General features: G+C 34.9%; 1 protein-coding gene across 3 annotated transcripts in view; it reads right to left on the bottom strand.

Moving 5' to 3' along the window:
• Nucleotides 1-22878, bottom strand: part of USP9X (ubiquitin specific peptidase 9 X-linked) — a 127194-nt gene that overhangs the window by 67633 nt on the left and 36683 nt on the right. Inside the window, exons 4-14 of one of the 3 annotated variants that reach the window (XM_082865243.1) lie at nt 21517-21596; nt 19322-19434; nt 17583-17801; nt 14905-15020; nt 14207-14458; nt 13992-14130; nt 11405-11557; nt 10390-10494; nt 6073-6279; nt 4573-4709; nt 3256-3404 (exon numbers count right to left, since the gene is read on the bottom strand). In XM_082865243.1, the coding sequence (XP_082721369.1) occupies nt 3256-3404; nt 4573-4709; nt 6073-6279; nt 10390-10494; nt 11405-11557; nt 13992-14130; nt 14207-14458; nt 14905-15020; nt 17583-17801; nt 19322-19434; nt 21517-21596 (1670 nt within the window). The remainder of the gene's footprint in view (nt 1-3255; nt 3405-4572; nt 4710-6072; nt 6280-10389; nt 10495-11404; nt 11558-13991; nt 14131-14206; nt 14459-14904; nt 15021-17582; nt 17802-19321; nt 19435-21516; nt 21597-22878) is intronic. The other 2 variants (XM_082865244.1, XM_082865245.1) reach the window with 2 other exon arrangements.

Below are 22878 nucleotides of genomic sequence, written 5' to 3'. Positions count from 1 at the left end.
TGTTCTTTTTCATTCATCTCAGCATATTCTCATTTCACTTGGCATTTCATCTTTGACCCACTGGTTAGTAAAGAATGTATACTTTCCATACACCTATGAAATTCCCAAATTTACTTTTTAATTTATAATTTAATTCCACTGCGTACAAAAAACCTACTTGTATAATTGCAATGCTTTTAAAGTTAATAAGGCTTGCTTATAGCCTAGAGTATGGTCTATCCTGGAGGATATTCTGTGTATACATGAGAAGAACGTACATTCTGCTGTTTTCGGATGGAGTATTCTACAGATATCTTTTAGGTACAGTTTATGGGTTTATACTGTTCAGGTATTCTATTCCCCCCTCCACCCCCCATGGCTTTGAATTACTGTCTGCTGTCAGTTGCTTTCAGCCTAATTACTTCCTTTAATATTTCTTCAAAGGCAAGTTGGCTAGCAACAAATTATCGCAACGTTTGAGAATGTCTTTACTTTGCCTTCATTTCTGAAAGACAGTTTTGCTGAATGTAAGGTCCTTAGTTGTCAAGTCCCTTCCCTGCCCCTGGCACTTTGAAAAGGTTGCCCTACTGCCTTCTGGCCTCCAATGTTCTGATAAATCAGTTGTTAATTTTATTGGGGTTTCCTTGTATATGAGGAGGTAATTGAAAGTGGCAGTCCTCAGAAGACAAAGTGCAAAAATGTGATCTACAATAAAGACAAGTCCTCCAACTCTATCCAGAAACCAGGAAAAATGGTAAATAAAACTTTTATAAGTGTTCATGCCAGTACAAAGTCTATCCTACCAATAAGGTAAACCTTAAGTGAAAACTGAGAGATGGTTTTATACTGTGCTGTATGCATATAAAAAAACTTTTAAAAAATGACTTGGTAAGCACCAATGCTTGAAGGCAATAAGAACACATGAGGAAATATTGAAGATAATTTTAGTAAGTTCATTACTTTATCTAAATAATGTTAAAACAGGAGGCAGAATCGGCTGACCATACTATTGAGGAAATGTCGCCACACACCCCACCCCACCCCGCCAAAGCTTAAGATACTAGTACAGATGAAACATTGGCAGGACAAATAATACTGGTGAAATACTTATCAGAAATTGAGAATATCAGTAAACTAGAAGCCTGATGTTATCCTGCTGAATAATGTCTCATACCTAACGGGATCCATGCAACACTTTCATTATATAGAGGCTAAAACGTAATTTATTTTTGAACTGCAAATTTGGAAATCGGTGGTTGATCGATTTCCAAATGGTGTGAAAAGTTTAACAAGGAAAATTTTACTAGCTTTAAAAATTACTTTCTCCCCCATATTTAAGTATCTGGAGACTGATCAGTATTAATCAGAATATTACTACAATAGAGGAAGAAAAGGTATCAAAGATAGTTAGAAGGTATGGTGTCAATTAAGTCAGGGGAACATAACAGTAGCAACAAGAATTCAAGGGCTTACTATGTACCAGGCATTATTCTAGCATAAATAACTTGTTCAAGGTCATACACCTAATATATTAGGTCATGTTTCAAATCTAGGCAATCTTACTATGCAGATTCACATCTCTTACTTTGTGAAGATACAGACAATATAAGAAGGGAAACTGGAAGCAATGACTCATGTAGAATTTGACTACAAAGGAAAAGAAAACCCTAGTGAGGCTGAACTGTACATGTATCATCTCCTGATAGCCTCGAGAGCAGGATTCTCAACCTCTGACAATGAAATTAAATGAAATACCACATGCAAATAAATTAAGTAAAAATTAGCAATGCAACACATGTGGTTTATATTAAGGCTTCATTTGGGGGGAAGGCCTGCATTGGCATCTGTGAGGGCTTTGTACCATCAAGAAGAGGTGGCATCATAACAGAATGTGAGTTACATTAAACTGAGCCGAGATGTTTGAATGCTTGGGAGTACTACATGCAAACCTCTTTTGCCTCTCTCAGATTTTGTTTGCATTTGGTATATAACATAAATCATATGGTTGCATGCCTATGTTGCCCTGATTATTCTATCATGCTACTTAGATGGAACTTAGGACTGAAATGATAAAAGATTATTGCCTGGTGCCTATCAGTTGCCTGATGCTTAAACCGGCTATGCAATCTATTAACTAGGAGGACTCAGCTGGCCCAGAGTGGTAAATGGAAGAACAGAGTCAACAAAATCAGTTCAGGTATCTTGAGAGCTGCTTAGTTTTTCAATTATGTTTATCTGAGTTTTATATATGGGAATGTATGTATGTATCTTAAGTGTTAAGCAAAGCAAAAACCTTGTGATTTATAAGCACCTTGGTTGGGATTTTATTCAACAATGCCAAGAGTCTAACTCTTCAAATAATGAGTATTAGAAATATCCTCATTTTTAATACGTATATTGGCTTCTGCAGACTCTACTATAACATGTTAAAGGAGTGGTATGTTCAGTAACCATTATGTTCAATTCTATCTCTGTGGTAATATAAAGTTTTCTTTCTATGGCAATGTGAAGAAACTTAAACCTACAAGATAGTTCTGGGGTTTATTTTGGGGCCTATGAGTTTGGCATAAGACAGAGGAATATGTACTAAGAACCCATCTGTACCCTAGCACACAGACTCAGACACAACTATCAGAGGGCAAAAGCACATTGAAACAGAGCTCCACATACAGCAGGCGCTTAAAAACGGACTGTTGACACCACAGAAATCTTTACCTTAACATGTTAAAACAAATCCACACTTTGAAACCAATGTAAACATGTGGATTCTAGTAGCCTCGGATCTCTTTCTTATAAACTTTTAATTCGTAAAGTCTGAAGAACTTATGAAACATGGACTTAGGATTACAAAAGAACTATAGTATTTGCAAGAACAGACTTAGACAAAAGTTTTCTTGAAAAGATAACGGTGGTGGTAGTAAGGAAACAAAGGATGAAAATGAGTCAGGTACATACCTAGGAAGGTAACAACCAATTGTAGTATAGGCAGGCAGAGCTCCCAGGCAGGGAAGAAAAATAAATCAACTTAAACAAGGAGAGTGGGTAAGGCAAGCACTTAGTAAAGAGCCTTGAAATGCTGGCCTGGAGTTTAGAGTGTGTAAGATTTGGGAGTAAAAGTGGATCACAAGTTCATAAAGGAACACAGTTTATAAAATCAACTACCTCGCATCTTTAAAAATACATTTGTTGTCACTTCTAAGGTAACTGATGAAAAAAAACGCTGGTAAGGGAAACTGCTGTTATTTTTCATAGTTCATGTTAGCTTACAATACATACCTCTAGCATATAGTCTCATGCTTTCCATATAAGTTGCAAGGTTTTCTGCTACCAAAGTAACTAGGGCATGATTGTGCTGAAGTTGATTGATTAAGTCATGGCGATAGAATACATGGGGACTTCGCTGAGTTTGACTGAAACGAGAAGAACTTAACAATATAATTAGGCAATTAAACTCTGTTGTAATCGAAAGAGCTTATACAATCTAAATTCCAAGATACTAATTTAAACACTTAAAATGGTTTCTTTTATAAGAGAATTAACTTTGGGCCATTTATTTTCTTTAATGACAATATTAAGCTATTTAAAAGAAAATAATCAATGCCTCAAAAATAAGACATTAATTCCACTATGCTTCCTTCATACAAAAACTATGCATTAATATTCTCCAATTTCACACTATGGGAAAATCAATGACTGATTTCTTCTCCCATACTACAGTAGTACCAAAGCACTTACAAGTTTACATGATTATTTCCAGAATTATAAAATAGAAACATTTCTTGTAACATTAGCACCACAAAGATTATGTTGTAAATGTAGTGGAGAATTTAATCAAAGAAAGTGCTTTTGTTAAAATTTTATTTATTAGGCATTCAAAGTACAGAATTATCTCTTATTTCCATCAAGTATGCCAGATAATTTCAGTGGCATGTGTTGTATCTATTAATCTCATTCCTCACTGCATTTTATCCTTCCTGCTTTGTTTCCCTTTTTGCCTGGATCTACCCTAATCCGTATTATATATTTCTTACAGACATTATATTTCCGTAATTGGTTTACTTTGCAATGTTTTAACGTTTTATTAACTTTGAAATGTCATACTACAGAAGTTTTCACAGTAAAATAAACCTATTGGCTTTTTAAATAGTTAGTTTTTAAAGTTAATTTCAAACACTAGATTTCAGGTATGTTCAAATGATGAAAGATGACAGGTATAGTTTAAAAATACTTTCTGATTTATTTTAGCTAAAGTTTGTTAAATAGCCGACTTTAAATATCTTACATGCCAAACTTTAGTTACTGGAATAATCTGTTCTTGTACTTTCTGGTTATAAGAGTTGGAAAAGATAACATGAAAGTAATATCATCTTTATTCTGATACTTATCACTAAATTGTGTCTTACTTCCTCTTCAATAAAAGAGGTGGATATGATGAACGAATCTTCTTTTGTTCAAATTTAATCCATGTGTAAGTGTCCTGTCACCCCACTGTAATTTTCTTTTTTAAAACTCGCTTTCACCAACTGACAATGCCGTTTCTTTTCAAGAAAATACATAAATAAAAGTATTGAAATTTTCTGCTAAAAGCCTTACCTCAAATTTTGAGGTGCTTCGCCAAACAAACTACAAATTTCTCTTATTTGTTTCAGTGCAGGAATTACCCATTTGTCATTTGTACGAAGTTCTTCTATAAAGCGATCTATCCACTGGATCTTCTGTGTGTCACGGTCCTTAAAAAACAATTTCAATGTTTTATATAGGTCAATACTCAGGAGAATTCCACCTTCAAATTAGTTTGAGAATTACAAAATAGAGCTTTTAAGATTAGCATCATACACATTATGCTGTAACTGCAGTAAATAATAATAAAAAGCTGCTTTTAAGTACATTTTTATTCCACATATACTACCAAAACTCCCACAAGTAAAACACTATTATAAAAACTCAACATGACACGGATTCAGATATATCTACAGAAAGGTATTAAGCACACTGAAAAGTTTGATTTTAAGTTGCCAGGAGGTAGACATTTAGCTTTATCCAATGTATTAGGAGAGTCTACCACATAATAAAATCCAGCAATAACGTGTAACTCCAATTGTTACTCTGTATGGGTTTGTTTTTAGCATAGTAAGGAACATTGAAAATTTATGTTTTACCAAGAAAATAGTACGGAAACTGAGTGAAAAAAATTCACCAAAAATAAATTCACACACAAGGAGAGAAAGAGACAGAAACAGGAATAAGCAATTAAAAATTAATGTTATAAAATCAAAATAACTTCAGATATATTTTACTTCTCATACTTTACTCCTTCCCTGAGTCAATAATAATCAGAAATGTAGGTTTGTGTACCTAACAATTTTAAGTACAGATTATTTTTATTTTGTGTTTGTGTCTCTCTTTAATGAAATAATTTAAACTCAAGGTTCTTATTACTATTTGGTATACTAAATACTTAATGAACTACTAGTACAAGTGCAGTAAAAAAAAAAAAAAGAAAACACCTACGTGAGCTATTAGTTCCTATCTAAATTTCAGTTCATTAGTATAGGAAATAGTTTTAACAAGTAGGAAATTAGTTACTCAGCAATATTCATTTTACCATGAATTAAAAAGATACACATGCTAGAAGTTAGAATGTAGGGAAGCTGTTGATCTGCTCATAGGGAAGGCACTAAATGTTTTAGTGTTTAGGAAGTTCTACTAATTCTTCTTAACTTCCGTAAGAAGCAAAGAAAACCTAACTTCTCTTACCTCTAAAGTCCATAATCAACTTTAATATCTTATATGATCTACTGATATTTGAAACTGGTATTTCAGCACCATACATCTGACACTACCACCACTATATTACTTGTTTTGTTTATACCGTCTTTCTACTAAGAAGACTAAACTGCTTTTAGATGATACACAAAACTTAGACATAGAGACCTAAGAGGAAGAGAGACCTACATGAACAAAATAGGTCAATTCTTGAAGATCACTTCAAAAATAACAATGTCAGAAAAATCTGGAACTATTCTATATCTAAGCCATCCTCATGGTGAACGAGAAGGGTCACAAAAAGTGAGCAAGGCAGCACAACCTCACCTGGGAGCAACTATAATCTAGTATTTTTATGTGGGCACTGAGAGCCAGGTCCATGATGTCTACAGGCACATCATCACTATGGGCCAGATTCCACAGGAGGTTCAACACTTTGTGTGCCATCACACCATCTTTATCATCTTCTGCAAGACGACGTATCAGCTCAAGTAGCTTTTCTCGCTGCTTTTTACTTGCATTTGTCCAACTGGCCTAGAAAAAATTTTTTAAATGATATGGAAACAACACATATTTATTGGTCACTGCTTAAAATTGTCACTGGATAAACTATATTCATCAGAAAAACAACACAGCTAAGCACAGCATTATTCAAGTGGTATCTGAGCGATAAGACAGGACAGATTTAAATTCCAGGAAAAACAAAAGAATCTCCATTTACAGTTAAATACCGTAGATCAGAGTTTCTCAACCATGAGTACTACAAACATTCTGGACTGGAAAACTCTTTTTCCAGTTTTGTGGGGGGCTGTCATGTGCACTGTAGGAAGTTTAAAAACACCCCTGGCCTCTACCCCACTAGAAGCCAGTAGCAACTCCTCCTCCTAGCTGTGACAACGAAAAATATCTCCAGATATTGCCAAGCATCTCTGGGAAGCAGAACAGCCTCCTGTTGAAAACTACTGCCTTAGATTCAGTCTGTCATTTGCACCTTTAAAATTATATTAAAAGATGTTAAAGACAACTTGATATACAAACATTTTCATAATAAATGAAAAAAGCCTTTTATAAAGCAATGTGCATTACACGCATTTAAAAACAGAAGTCTATAACAAAGTCTGTTATTATCCAAGACTTACACAGAACAGAAATGATACAATGCTATTTCAATTTAGAAGACAGAATACTCATTTAAAAACTCTAAAATGGAAAAACAAAAAACAAAAAAACAAACCCTCTCTAAAATGGTACTTTTTAAATGCCCAGTTTATACAATGGGGTATGTGTGCAGGCTGGTGGCATCTGGTGGGTAGAGGTCAGGGATGTTGCTAAACAACATGAGAAAAGGTGTATGTATAACGTTGATAATCAGTGTTTATTGGAAAATAAACTGAAATCAACCTAATGGCAAATAGCAGAAGGATGATTAAGTAAATTACAGAGGATCCTTTCAATGAAATTATTACTCAGACATTTACAATGTGATAAATACAGGGTATGTCATAAGTCAACTGGAGTGCATACTTCTAATTCCTCCTAGACCCCTTAAAATTATGAAAGGAATAAGAGAAAGCTGCTAGGAATATAAAACAAGACTGAAATATTAGACTGTATTACAATTAAGAACATTTTAAAGAGAGAGACCAGCAAACATTATGTGCCTCCTAAAGAAGAGCACATCACCACCTATGACATATTCTAGCAAAACAACAACAAAAAAGGCTCTGTATCATACTTTTGATATACAACAAAGCAATAATCAATCCAGTTTCCTCAACAAATAATTTACAAGGAAAAAGTAAAGACAAAGGGGGGAACTGTAGATTCAAAGAGACTTAAAAGACATATGCAACTGATTACAAACTATGGAGCCTAGCTCAAACAAACTCCAAAAATAAGGTATAATCTGAGGCAACTGAAGTTTCATCACTATTTGAGAATATTAAGGAATTATTAGTTTTTAGGTATGATAACGATATTGTGAAGTTTTTCTTCATGTACTTATCTCTAACAGACATATACTAGAGTCATTAAATATGAAAAGGAGAATCCATTAAGAACATTTGTTTAGGGCTTCCCTGGTGGCACAGTGGTTAAGAATCCACCTGCTAATGCAGGGGACACGGGTTCGAGCCCTCGTCCGGGAAGATCCCACATGCCATGGAGCAACTAAGCCCGTGCACCACAAATCCTGAGCCTGCGCTCTAGAGCCCGCGAGCCACAACTACTGAGCCCACGTGCCACAACTACTGAAGCGTGCACGCCTAGAGCCCATGCTCCACAAGAGAAGCCACCACAATGAGAAGCCCGCGCACCACAATGAAGAGTAGCCCCCACTTGCCACAACTAGAGAAAGCCTGCGCACAGCAACAAAGACCCAACGCAGTCAAATAAATAAATAAAAATTCCTTCCTTAAAAAAATAAACATTTGTTCATCCAAAGCCACCATAAGGTGAGTAAAAAAAAAACCAAAAAAACAACCACAATTTGCAACACCTGAACTGATAAAGATGGCTAGTGTTCAGAATGTCAAGAATTCCTAAGAACCAATAAGTACAAACAACTCAAAAGGGAAAAATTAGGCAAAAGACTTGAACAGGCTTTTCACACACACACATAAAAGGAGAATAGAAACATATGAAAAGATGTTCAACTTCATTAGTGATCAAGGATATAAAAACCAATACGACAATGAAGTAACATTTCATACCAAGCAGACTGTCAAAACTCCCAAATTCTGACAAAAACAAGTGCTGGCAAGGATGTGAAAATCTCAATGGGACTGTAAACTGGTATAACCACTTTGAAGAACGAAGACCTAATTAGAACTCAAACATTGAAAAACTAGACCAGCTAGACCAGGCAAGTACATAAGTCTAACCAATAAGCTTTGAAATCATTTGGTTGCACTCTATAAAGAACTGCAAAGTGACCTGGACTTCATGCTTCTTTTGAATCATCTTTAGTAGAAAGTTTCAAGACACACTCCATAAGAACGTTAGTTTTACCAACACCTCAAAAAACAGTGCTTGTTACCAAATAGTAAGCGCTCAATAAACATCTATTAATCCAAAGGGGGGGAGCATAGATGATGGAATTATTTTTATATTTAGACTATTATTGTATTTAGACCACTCTTAGAAGTGGTCTAAAGTGGAGGGTCCAGAGAATGTAATAACAATCAACCTCTTCTTTCTCCTCCCATCATGGCCATCACTGGTCATGTACCATCATTTCGTAAGTCATCTCAAAATTAAAAATGAATGGCAATTAACTTTAGAGTACCCCACCGTAACTGATTCTGTTATTTCCTTAGCTGCCTTTGTTGTACTTCAAACTTAATTTTTCCATAAGGCAGTGATTTACAACTTTAATGTACTTAAGATTCATCTGAGAATCTTGCTTAAAATACAGACTCCCAGGATCCATTCCTAGCAACTCAGAGTTAATTGGTCTTAGGTAGAAGCCAGTAATTGGTATTATTTTTTCTTCAATTGTGAAATACACATCAAGAAGGTACAAACATACACATTATACTACATAATGTAAACACCTATGTAACTATTACCCAGGTCAAATGTAATATGGTAAGCAGCACTCCAGAAGCTAGCTGGGTCTATTTCTGAAGTTTATGTTAATGCAATCAAGGTATATGAAATTCTTGTGTGCCTTCATTCCTTTCTTCAACCTTCTTTTTATTAGACTCACCCTTGTGGTTGAGCTGCTCAAATCTGCTCATTCTCATTGGTATGTTTCATTATATGAACATTCCACAATGTATCCATCTTACATAGCAATTTTTAGCTATTATAAATAATTCTGCCACAAATGTTGATTGTGTATACTGGTGTACATATGCATGAGTTTCTCTACAGTATATATTCAGAAGTCAAACCGATTAAGTCATGAAAATCTTACACTTTTCCAGAAACACCAAACTATTTTCCTAAGTGGTTGTAGGAACTTATGTTCCCACCAGCAGTCAGTATAACTGTTATAACTGTTATTTTTAACAAGATCCCTTCGTGATCTAATGCCAGTTGTTAACAGAATGCCCCTATGTGAACACTGCCATAACATCTTGTGTTCTTAATCCACAAATTCACCAAACACTTGGCTTTTACAAACCCAGCACTAGTAACTGGAGAGAGACCACTACACAATATGGCTTTAAAAAGTGCATCATGGCACCAATGCAGATATGACTGTAGGAGCTCTTGGGCTACCTTTTGAATTACATTTCCATTAAGTCCATGAATTACATTTCCAATTCGCCTGTGCATATCACCCCAGACTATTAAGGTATTGGTAGTCCTTGCTGTTGATTCTTTATTTTTCATTGCAACCAATTAATCCTTCCCTGCAGTCCTACAGTTCACTTGAACCTATAATAAAAACACAAACTGCTAGGGGAAAGGAATCCAAATTGACAACTGAATTAAAAAAAAAATCCTTATTTATGAGGACTATTATTATAAAAATGAATATCAAGATCTCATTGAAAAAGAAAACAATGGTCAATTCCTTTACACTAGAAACTGTTTAATGATTTCCATTTAAGTACTTACTGGGTAAGAACCATTCATAGATTTAATGAATTAACTGTATTAAAAATGAAACTGTACTACTATGTTAACTATTACCTTAAAGCAATCAAAAAGATGATCAAGTTGCTCAGGAGAAAAATCCCATGCCAACTTTGCCAGTAGATCATGTACATTCTTCACAATGGCTTCATGCTTCCCCGCCTATTGAAAAACCAAAGAAAATCAGAGCATACTAAAATTTGAACAGCAATAAGTAGCATACACTGTCTGTGGAAAACTATTAATAAAGTATTCCCATCTCCGACTAACTGTGTAACCTAAGAAAATTCCTAATATTTTACATGTTTTAGAACTGCCATCTAAAACCTGACAACTCAATTTCTTGACATACATGGTTAATGTACACTTTGGGAATTCATGTGAACTTTTATTACAGTTTATTGAAGTTAACATGCCAGTTCTAACATTGCAAATAGGAGAATAAGGCCCACCAGTGGTACTGTTTCAAAATTGGAACCTTAAGCACTCAAAGGCAAAACTGAATGCTTTGTTGGTTTCTACAGACTCAATGAACAAAGCTTTGTAATCTAGAACTCATCGATACTTCCTAAGTGATCCATGAATAGAAACTTGTCATTAAGATAATCAAAGGAATCACATAGTTTCTATCTCTGAGACCAAAGATCACTTATCCTTCTAAAAGCTATTAATCTTTCGGATTATTACAGGATTTTATAAATAATCTAGTGATTTAACTTTCCTGACATCGGAGTTCTTTGTTTTCAGTATATGAAGAAACCAATTATGGATGTCTTATACTCTTTCAATAGACATTTCTTATTATTTTACGTTTGCCTCTTATTTAAAACCTACAAATTGCCAACCTTTACCAAATACATACAGTAGATGTTGGAATATTTTTTATTTTAAAAATATTACTGGCCATCTCAAAAGGATTCTTGACAGGACTTCTGTAAACAATAAGCATTTACCTATACTAAAAGTCAAACAGTATAAGTCTTCATCCCTTTTAACTACAACTATTACCATTTCTTTAGTTTATAGTACATTTCTTTTACAAACCAAAGAGCCACCATCTTAAATTCCTTACCTGCGCTGCCCAGATATTATCAAGATCTTGTAAGGTCAGGGCCTTTTCTTTGATGACAAAACGAAGAATCTTCTCTAGCTTTTCTACATACTGTGGTTGATGAAGACTATCTCGCAAGACTATGGATAAAATATTGTTCTGCTGTATCCACTCCTAAATAGAATTCAAACACTTGTTTCAAAGCTTCTAAAAATATATACATAAAGTATTGTTCACACTTTTAGCTTCCAGGGTTTTTTTCTCTTTCTTTTTTTCTTTTTACTTGCAGCATGCACGTGGGATTTAGTTCCCCAACCAGGGATCAAACCCGGGCCCCCCTGAATTGGGAGCGCAGTCTTGCCCAATGAACCACCAAGGAAGTCCCTGTTCACACTTTTAAACATTAGTAGGAATTTAAAAACTCAAAATATGGGCTTCCCTGGTGGCACAGTGGTTGAGAGTCCACCTGCCGATGCAGGGGACACGGGTTCGTGCCCTGGTCTGGAAAGATCCCACATGCCGCGGAGTGGCTAGGCCCCGTGAGCCATGGCCGCTGAGCCTGCGCGTCCGGAGCCTGTGCTCCGCAACGGGAGAGGCCACAACACTGAGAGGCCCGCGTACCGCAAAAAAACAAAAACAAAACAAAAAACAAAACAACTCAAAATATAATGCACTAATGGAACATGGTTATGTGTTCTTTTGATACAAAATTATGAAAAATCACAATAATTTCATGGAACTTAATTTTGCACATACAGAAATGTTTCCATGAATTAGAAACAGTGAAATCATTAGAAAGATTTTACTCCAGCATTTACTCAGAAAATTATTATTTAAATGTAGCAATCGGGCTTCCCTGGTGGCGCAGTGGTTAAGAATCCGCTTGCCAATGCAGGGGACACGGGTTTGCGCCCTGGTCTGGGAAGATCCCACATGCCGCAGAGCAACTAATAAGCCCGTGCGCCACAACTACTGAGCCTGCGCTCTAGAGCCCGCGAGCCACAAGTACCTAAGCCTGTGCACCTACAGCTGGTGCTCCGCAACAAGAGAAGCCACCGCAATGAGAAGCCCCCGCTCGCCACAACTAGAGAAAGCCCGTGCACAGCAACGAAGACCCAACGCAGCCAAAAATAAATTAAAAAAATAATTTTTAAATAAATAAATAAATGTAGCGATCACCATGGTTTAGGTATGGTGGATTATAGGACTTATTTTAGGATCTTTAGATTTTTTTATACCAGTTTTGATTTGGGTGAAAAGGTACTTTTTACTTTTATTTATTAACCAATTACACTATTATTGCTTATCCATTAGCTTTTTAATCTTCTCAGCAATCCTAATGAGGGCTGTATTACCCTATTACAGAAAAGTAAACAGGCTCAGAAGTGTTGGAACCAGAATCTGAATCAAGGCTGAAAGCTACCGAAGTCTGTGTTTCTCTAACACTATGCTATATTGCTTGACAGGTATTTATTTAATATTTAAATCAACAAAAGAAAACTAACTCATGATACAATACAAAGGTAACAGTCCACACTGTATGATTTTACACTATTCAATTTAATGAGAATAAAAAGTATTTAGCCCCAAAATGTGCTAGAGAAAAGAAGTACACTTCTCAGCTGGTAAAGGCCCTTTTTTACTTCTAATCTATTACAGACAGATATTTTTGTAGAATACCATTAAAATGTGGCAATATGAAATTGCTACAGAAGTTTCTAAACACTCAATGCCATCTGCCATATTCATCTAGCCTTGGCAACAGCTCAAGGACCAGAACCAGACCTCAGACCACACTGAGTAGCTCTGTGCTCAACTTTCCACAAGGTGAACAGACAAATCAGATACACAAAACTACATGTCTACCACCTGACCCCCTAACACAGGGCCAATGTGTCTAGGCATCCTCCACATACCTTTTATCACATTCTAATCACTGTTTTCCTATTAAACTGAGGCCTCCTTGAGGTCAAGGACAGTTCTTTTACAGATGTCTCCTCCGTACTGTCAGACAGTATGCACTAAAGTTATTCAATATTTAAGTAGCATTCTTATTCATTTTTAAACTATAATATATGCTTATCTAGGGTAAAGTTTCCTAAACTTTCAACATCAAAATGATGTAAGTGCTTAAGCGAAGTCCTTACAATGATGACAAAACATTAACTCATGTGTATCTTACTCCAATAATTCTATTTCTTATTTTAAAATCTTTAAGTGGAATTCATCAAATGAATAGGCCACTTCATTCAATAGCTACCAGATACTACCCAATCTATTTCCCAAATCACCTTTATTTACTCAATTTCAACCCCCCACCCGACAAGCTAATAATTATTTTAGAACACCTACATTCATCAGTAAGCTTATCAAAGATGTGCTAAGCTACCCATTATCATCAAACAATTACATATCACCAAATATACCAAATAATAAACCATGTTATCACAAAAAGTTCTCAGGATTAACAGAGTTGTAGATCAATCCAAATACCTCCCAATTTCAAAAGTTTACTTTAAAATGTTAACATTACTAACTTTAAGTAGAGCTATTCTGATTTTTGCCTTAGATAGATTCTTATTCATGAAAGTAGAATCAAAGGACTTACTGCCATTCGTTCAGCTGTGAGCCATTCTTCCTCCTCAGGGTTACCATGCCGATGAGTGTAGTATGATACACTAGATATCACCTTATTAACTTCATTAAGTGCATTCATCTTTCCATTAAAAGAAGAAATCTGCAATAATCTGTAAGAGAAATTCAGTGTTAAATACGATTCTAAACATACACATAAATAATTATTTCAAGAGGTAAATATCTTACCTAAGTATCATTTTTAACCTAAATATTTCTAAATTTTTAACAGTTTCTTCTTGTCCTGGAACCCTTGAAGCTAAATTTTTCAAAGATTTAATAATCATTGAAAGAGCATCATTTTTGGCTTCATTCTTTGCTTCCTTTTTCAGTTCTTCATCAGTTAAGTTTTCTAAAAACTGTGGAACCATTTCTATTACTGGAAGGAAGTACTTTTTCACCGTATGAAGAGTGAGAAACTCATAGCATTGTCCAAATGGTCTGAAACAAGAGAGACAAAAATCTCTTTTAATATTCAATTTCTTACAATTCAACTAGGACTGAACTCAGACTGTACCTATTACTTTAAAACAATCCGGGGACTTCCCTGGTGGTCCAGTGGTTAAGACTCCACACTCCCAATGCAGGGGGTGCGGGTTCAATTCCTGATTGGGGAACTAGATCCTGCATGCTGGAACTAAGAGCCCGCATGCTGCAACCAAAGATCCCGCGTGCCGCAACAAAGACCCGGCACAGCCAAATAAATATTTTTTTTTAAAAATAATAAAAAATAAAAAAAACCAGAGTAATTTCCTTTAAAAAATAAAAAATCCAAGTTACCAGCTAAAGAGAAGAAACCACATTTGAAAAAAGCAACAATTTTTAATCAAGCAATTAAGTAGCAATTTCTATAATGCACTGAAAATTAATTTTAAAACATAACTTACTTAATAAGGGCTGCAATTATTTGAACATTTAATGCTGATCCATTAATAAAACGATCATGCAAAATCTGAAACCCATTTAAAGTGCCGAATTTGTTGAGAAGATCCACGAGCCAACCCTGCAACAATACAGTTAATAAAAAAGTTAACTTCCTGCTTTTGGCGGGGGGGAATGCTATCTGAAGTAATTTCTTGATTGAAACATACTAGAAACAGGAAATTCAATAAAATTATTATGTAAAACCATCTTTGAAAAAAGACACGGAATATTGCATATTGTTCACAGTAATCCTGTCTGTGAGAAAAGCATAAGTAGTAGTATAGATCACTAGGGCACAGTTGTTTGTTTGTTAACGATATAGCTGGTGAACAGGAATTAGAAGCCACACTTCTATCTCAGAGATTCCACCACAGGAGAATACCTTATTATCTGAAGGTCTATTTTAAAAAATTTAAGGGGGTAAAAAGACTCTTTTAAAAAAAAAAAAGATATTTGGTAACCTAAGATATTGTTTGAATTTATTTTTTGTTGTAGTTGTGAATAACTACAAACACCCTAAAACTACAATAATCTTAAAGCCAAAGAAAAACTAATCCCTGGTATTCTATTTTTTGTTCCTAACTAGAACATGCTGGTTGATGCTCTGTTTTGACTCATGTGAATACACCTAGTTCTCATCTTAGAGGTACCACAATACAATAGTAAGAATTATCTTTCAACCTCTTCTCTAAAGGATAGCAAGTAACTCACAAGTACAGTGCAGCTGGGATAGGCAAATTAAAAAGGAATCAAAAGCTTATACAGATAAAAGAATCAAATGTATCTAAAAAGTCACGTACTTAAGACGTTTAATTCCTTGCCTTCTTCTAAAAGGCCACATTTTGCAAGTCACTGAGGGAAGAAAAACAAGAGGGGGAAAAAGGGGGCACTTTCTCTACTTAAGTCTTAAGCAAAAATAATTTCTACAGCTATTCAAAAACAAACAAAAAGCAGTGTTCAGGACAAAGGGAAAACGCTAAGTAAAAGGTAACTGCTTTAAAGAGACACTATGGTAGTTTTGATATGATTTTTATGAGACTCTAAATCAATTAAATTCTCAAATAAATCAACTACCATATATTTCTATGTAAGTTCATTATAATGTTTTCCTTTTTATTTGGCCTTAAAAGGCTAAATCAAAACAATTAAAACTCTGATTCTTACAAAGAAATCTGTTGAGATAAAGTCAGATACAAAAGAATTTATGTCAATTTAATTTTCATAAGGTATTTTAAATAGACAAAACTAAACTACAGGGATTATGGACATGTGCTTGAGTCCAGCTATAAAGAAAAGCAAGGAAATGATTTTATTAGTTAGGACATTACTTAATGTTAGGAAGGCCAGAGGGGGCAATGATTGGGAGGGAGTGTGGAAGGGGGCCTCCAGGGAGTGACAATGTACTATTTCTTGACCTGAGTGGGTTACATGGATGCTCATTTTGCAATAAATCATTAAGCTATTTAAAAAAAAAAATTAAAAATCTGAGCATTTAATTCACCAGGTCCCTTTTAGCATTCAGCAATTCTAAGAAAGTACATACTTATTATGTAATGTATTTTTATTTCTCCAGTAACTGGAATGAGACAATTAGGCTGATATACTCAACAGTTATGTATATATAACACAGTATATATATGTGCACAAAGTAAAGAATCAGGCTAAAGCTAATCTCATATATTTTCAGCTGCATTGTACACTTATGCAATTAGGAATACTCAAAAATTAATAATACTCAAGAAAAGCTAGGCTTCAAAGAAAGATATTTAAAAATGTCTTCAACCAGAAGCCATCCTAAATCAACTTGTTCTCTTTGAGACTCTTACAGATTACTATTGACCTACAGAGCAAAAAATTAGGTAAAATTTTTAAAAAATACAGGTATATTTTAGAGATTGCCATTATTTAAATATTAATTTGATTTACTCAAACAAAAAAAGCCTGAAGTGGCAACAATAGGAACCTTGGGAAATACCAGAAACTCTCAGCTCGAAGTTCAGTAAGTTTTGATGACTTCCACTTTTAACAGAATAAACCAAACAATATATATACATATGTTCAAATTTTCCTTTTTTTAAAAAATAAGGTCATCAATATTTAAAAAGTCTTCCTAAATTCTAAAGTTTAAAAATTATATATGGTTAATTATTTAATTAAAAGAAGTACAGCTTAGGGATGCATTTTTTAATGTACATTCTGTTTATGCTGGCATAGAAAATTTACATTGGAGAACTTTTACGTTTATGTATACTATATATATTTCATTGATATTTGTAAGTTTTGCTATTTTGCTTTCATTTGTAATTTCTATAGTTTTATGACACATTAGCCAGGCCTTGGTCAAAGAAGTAATCTCCTACTCTACTCTTATTTAAAAGGAAAAATATGCTCTGTTTCATACCAACCCAAATTATGACTATTTCCCAAGAGGCTGGGCAGAAGACAATGGGGACTAACTACATGGAGAAAGTCAAAAATATTTTTAAATTAAAAAAAAAAATTACAAAATAATGCAAAATCCCCTTAAGAGCAATGTGAAATTACCCTCCTCCATGTTAACAGTAGGTTCAGATCATTTAAAGTTCTATAGCAGAGCAAAACAACTGTAATATTTAACTTTGAAAATAACAAACCAACACACTTTTGGTGATCGAGGGTCTGGAGAACGAGCAAAGAGTTCATCTTCAGGCAACTGAACATTTGAGGAAACGGATTCACATGGACGTGTACCATTGTAGATATGGAATTTGCAATGAGGATTTAAGGCCATGGAGAGAAGTTCTAGAAGTGGAAACCAGTCTTGGGACAACTTGGCCACACATAGCTCCACCAGGCGATGAGTATTGTTGATAATACACCTCTGTTATATAAAGAATAATTAATGAGATCAAACCATCCCAAACAGAAATATCTTCTGATCTTGATTAATTATCTTTTTTTTTTTTTTTTTTTTTTGTACGTGGGCCTCTCACTGTTGTGGCCTCTCCCGTTGCAGAGCACAGGCTCCAGACGCGCAGGCTCAGCAGCCATGGCTCACGGGCCCAGCCGCTCCACGGCATGTGGGATCTTCCCGGACCGGGGCATGAACCCGTGTCCCCTGCATTGGCAGGCGGACTCCCAACCACTGCGCCACCAGGGAAGCCCTTGATTAATTATATCTTAATAATGACCTCTCAATTGTGCTATACCGATCATTTTTGAGTTACGTTTAATTTTACTAATATTGGGATCAAATTTATATATCAAAAAGAAATTAGCATTTACTTTATAATTTATATAGTACCTAATTTCAAAAGCTATTTGCAATGACTTACAAAATGAAGCAGGCACTGCTCTATGTCCCCAGACGATGCAAATTACCACTGCTTTCTCTATGCAATTTTCTGACTAGAGGCAACAATTCTAAAATCTAAACAATGTATCATCAAATATCCCAGGTGGAGTAGGTTTGCTATCTACGCCTCAATGCAAAAGTCTGATACCACTCCCAAACTTTCCATTCTATACTTAAAAACTTACATGTTGAATTAGAAGATGTTGGTATCTTTATGCTATGGTTATATGAGAAATAGTTCACAGGGCATAAAAATATGCCCTGCTTCACAATTTATAACCATATTTCCATATTATAAAAAAGAACAGAGACTTGGAGTAATTATGGTACTTCAATCTAAAAATGCACATTTCTTATCACTTTTTAAGATCTCTGGAATCTGATTGTATCACATAATCAATGTATAGTGCATTTCCCTAGACTGAAGGTATTTGTAGAGATTTGTCTTGGTTTCTGCCAGTCATTTGGGGACACTACCAACCTGAGATCACTTTAAGTTCCCCATCTGATATTTTTTGTATCACAACTCTGATTTGAATTCAGGCTTCAAAACTGTTTGAATACTAGCTGGTGGTTTAAGTTTTTAAGAGATTTTTTCCCCCTCTACCAGGTGCCAAAGTTGAAATGTGCAGGTTTCTTTGGTGTTTCTTTCTGTATGTTAAATTTATTTCTCTACATTGACGCTTTGTGTCTCAGATAACAGTTTCCCATCTTGGGTGTTTTCCTTCCTCAGTGGTACATAAAGTGAGTGAGCGGTGCATTTCACAACTGTCATATTTTCAGTGAAATACGGTCACTTGTCAAAAGTCACAAGGCACTTGAGAACCAAGGAGACAGATCAAACCAATGTTTTCTAACTCTAAATCTCACACTCATTCTAAATGATCATGCTTCTTTCAACAGAAATTATAACTAATAAATTTTTAAAGTTTCTCATTTTAAAATCCTTTAATTAATGGATCAAATATATAACCAAATATACTATATAAGAAAACACACTCATCACTATATAAATCTGATTTTCAAAATTTAAATGAAAGACTCACATGAATTTCAAACTTCCAGCCACTCACTGCCTCGTCTGTAAGGATTTTAGTGAAAGATATTGTTAGCCCATCGCGAAAAAATCGCTGACATGCTTCACTTTTAACATCAAGGCCTAAGAAAAGGAGAGAAAAATTAATGTAAACAAAATATTTCTCTGGTTGTCTTACAATGTCCAATTATAAGATAAAAATAATTGTAAAATATTCAGTAACAGCTAACAAATGCCGACTAGATTTGGAACAAAACTCACAGCATTATGTATAAGAGGTCAAAAAGGTAACAGATTCAGAAACAAAAATAATCTTCAATGAATTTCAAAAATACTTAACTGTATAAGAGTACATTAATCCAAGTAATATTAAGATGAATCAAAACTATTTCAAATTATGACACTGGACCGACCTTAAATACAAAACGGTTATGAGTACCATGTGATAGGGGATTTAAATACTTCACAGTATTTTACTCTCTGACAACAAATCTTAAAATTTTTAAAATGACGTTTCTCGGGGACTTCCCTGGTGGCGCAGTGGTTAAGAATCTGCCTGCCAATGCTGGGGACACGGGTACAAGCCCTGGTCCGGGAAGATCCCACATGCCACAGAGCACCTAAGCTCGTGCGCCACAACTACTGAGCCCATGCTCTAAAGCCCGCGAGCCACAACTACTGAGCCCGCGCGCCTAGAGCCTGTGCTCCGCAACAAGAGGAGCCAACCCAATGAAGCCCACACACCGCAATGAAGAGTAGCCCCGGCTTGCCGTAACTAGAGAAAGCCCGCGTGCAGCAATGAAGACCCAACACAGACAAAAATAAATAAAATAAATTTTTTTTAAAAAACGACGTTTCTTAACTATTTTTAAAATCTCATTTTGGTTGTACATTATCCATTTGACATCAAATACTATTCTACTATTCTACAGAAGAGTTTCATCGATTAAAGATAAATTATCATCTTCTGTATTAGTCTCTTCCACTGGCTCAACATCTATGCTTCTTTATATCTTTCTTTTAATTTCACCTGATTTCAGAAAGGCAACAGAGCTACATGCCCCCAGACACACAAAATAACCTTTAACTCTTGATGACAAAATGAAAAGCCATTCAGTTTGAACATACGAGTATTATTCGATTTTGGCTGTACAACAGACATGACATTTAAGCCCAGTACTGTAGTTTAAAAAATCTGAACCTTGCTTAAAATTAAAATAAACCACGGTCCCAAAGAAATATGGGGAGGAGGAGGGGATTGCATTTCCAATGAATGTCAATGATATTAAATGAAATACCATTGTGTGTTTTTACCTATCACTGTACAGTCAGGACCTAAAACATGTCTAGGACAGAAGCCTTCAAAAATCTGCTGAATTGATGAATAAATGTGTAAATGAACAAAAGAAATCTGAGTGGTGAAAACAATGGTTATCTGATAATGCATTTTCATAGCTCATTAGATTGGTTTTCTAAGATTAGTAAGGTGTAATGACACGTTCCTTAAATGAAGGAGGGTAATTACTCTAAGACAAAGGAAATTTTACCCTTGCCGTGGAATGAGACAGACTTAAGCAAGGTACTAAAGACAATAATTTTTACAACATTTAATTTCAATTGTGATGATTCCTATTGATAATTAGAACACATCCCTGGCTACCCTATTTCAGAAATTGAAATGTTATTGCTGTTTATTTTAATCTCCAATGCCTTAAAAATGAGTAGATATTACAATAGTAGCCCTTTGCTAAGAGAATTCAATTGCACCTAAAGAAAACTAGTCACTGAAAAAAATAATGATTAATTCCAAAATTAAGCTTTTACTTCTAGACAAGAATAACAGCATGACTCCTTTTAATTGGGTTACTTTTTAAAAAAAACACAGGACCTCATCTTTCAGGTCTTTTTTTCTTTTAGAGAAAATCCAAACCTTTTCTGTGTATTAAAGAATAATCAACACATAAGCTAAACAGTTTAAATATGAGTATATACAAATTTTACGTATAACTTCAGAGAGTTCACAAACATCCTTGAAGGCTGTCCGAAGGATATGAACCCTTGCTCTAGGGACAAATCATAAGCCATAGCAAGAAAACTTAGTTAAATGTTCTAGTCTAGGAATACACAGAAAAAGTCTTCAGGCATGAAGTGAAACTATTAGCTAGTAGCATACATTATGGAAAGCATAAGACCATTTAAACTTACCTTTTTTACTAAGATCAATAGCAGCTTCTAAAAGCACTTCTAATTCCCCTTTCGGCAAAACTGGAACCACCCATCGAGGCCTAAGAGTTTTAATAATATAAAAAGATGTTTATTGGTTGAACACTGAACGAGGCACTATAAATGAGTTACTAATTACAATTACTCACTTAGCGCACCATGAAAATATTAAAATGAAACTAAAATATTAAAACCACAAGGTTGGCAGAACATCTGCTTTGTGGGACTAAGCATCATCTGTTGTCTCTACAAACAAAATTTTTTTAAGGAACTGTCAAACAAAAGATATAGCAATGAGAGAAGGGAAAATAAAATTATTTTAATAACACAGAATATAAAACTAATAATCAAGTATCACTAGAATATAAAACTACTATAATAATCAAGTATCACTTAAATGGATACCTATTGTTAGAGTTCATAGGAAAGTGCTCTTTCAGGATTCAGGTTAAAGGAGACATGATGAACCTCTTAGTTGTCCATCCACTTCCTCACAAAGAAGAAAAAATCTAGGTGGCAAATGACTAATTTCTGCCTCAACTTTTCCTGAAGGTTAAGTTAGACATAGGTCTCCAAGTCTTTATGCCTCCACAGGCACCCTCCTCCCTCAAACAACGATGCAGCATACACCCAGGTGGTGCTTTCTCTGCTCCCAGTGCCAGCGGCCCAACCATCTGGGAGTCCATCCTCTTCCTACCCCTTCATCCCTCACTACCACCCAACTTACCCAGTGCTCCAAAAAACCCCATTTTGATAAAAAGTGCTCCATGACCACATAATCTATTAGAAACCAATGTATACCACCCTTTCTCATTGTTTTTATTTACATAAAAAAACATCACTTGTGTTTCTCTCCCCCTGCAGATTTGCTAACATGCAACTTTGCCCTCGAGTGAGCGTAAGAAGTACACTTTATCATCAGCAACCACCAGTCAAAAATTGAAAAGTAACAGTACAACTTTCTGCTATGATAACTCTGCTACAAAGAATGGGCAGGGACATTACAACTTTATACAACTGTTTGTTTGTTTGACTAATTCATTATATACCATTACTACAGGTATCTGCCAAAAAAATCACATTTAATGTGTTCTTTCAAATATACATTTAAAAACAATGAGTTAAATATATATTAATAGGAAAAATATTTAAAATAAATGAAGTGAGGAAAACAAGTTATAAAATGATATTATAGTAAGAATTCCATATTTGTACAGAAAGCAGCACATATGATAATAAACACAAAGACAACCTGGAAGAATGTACACCTTATTGTTAGTAGCAACTTTTGGTTGGGAGGTGTGTATCTACAGAGGAAATTACAAAGAACATTATTGACATAAT

Source organism: Leucopleurus acutus (genome assembly GCF_964270905.1).
Source record: "Leucopleurus acutus genome assembly, chromosome: X".
Classification (NCBI taxonomy): domain Eukaryota; kingdom Metazoa; phylum Chordata; class Mammalia; order Artiodactyla; family Delphinidae; genus Leucopleurus; species Leucopleurus acutus.
The sequence above is the reverse complement of the archived record's forward strand: the minus strand, read 5'-3'. Positions and strand labels throughout refer to the sequence as shown.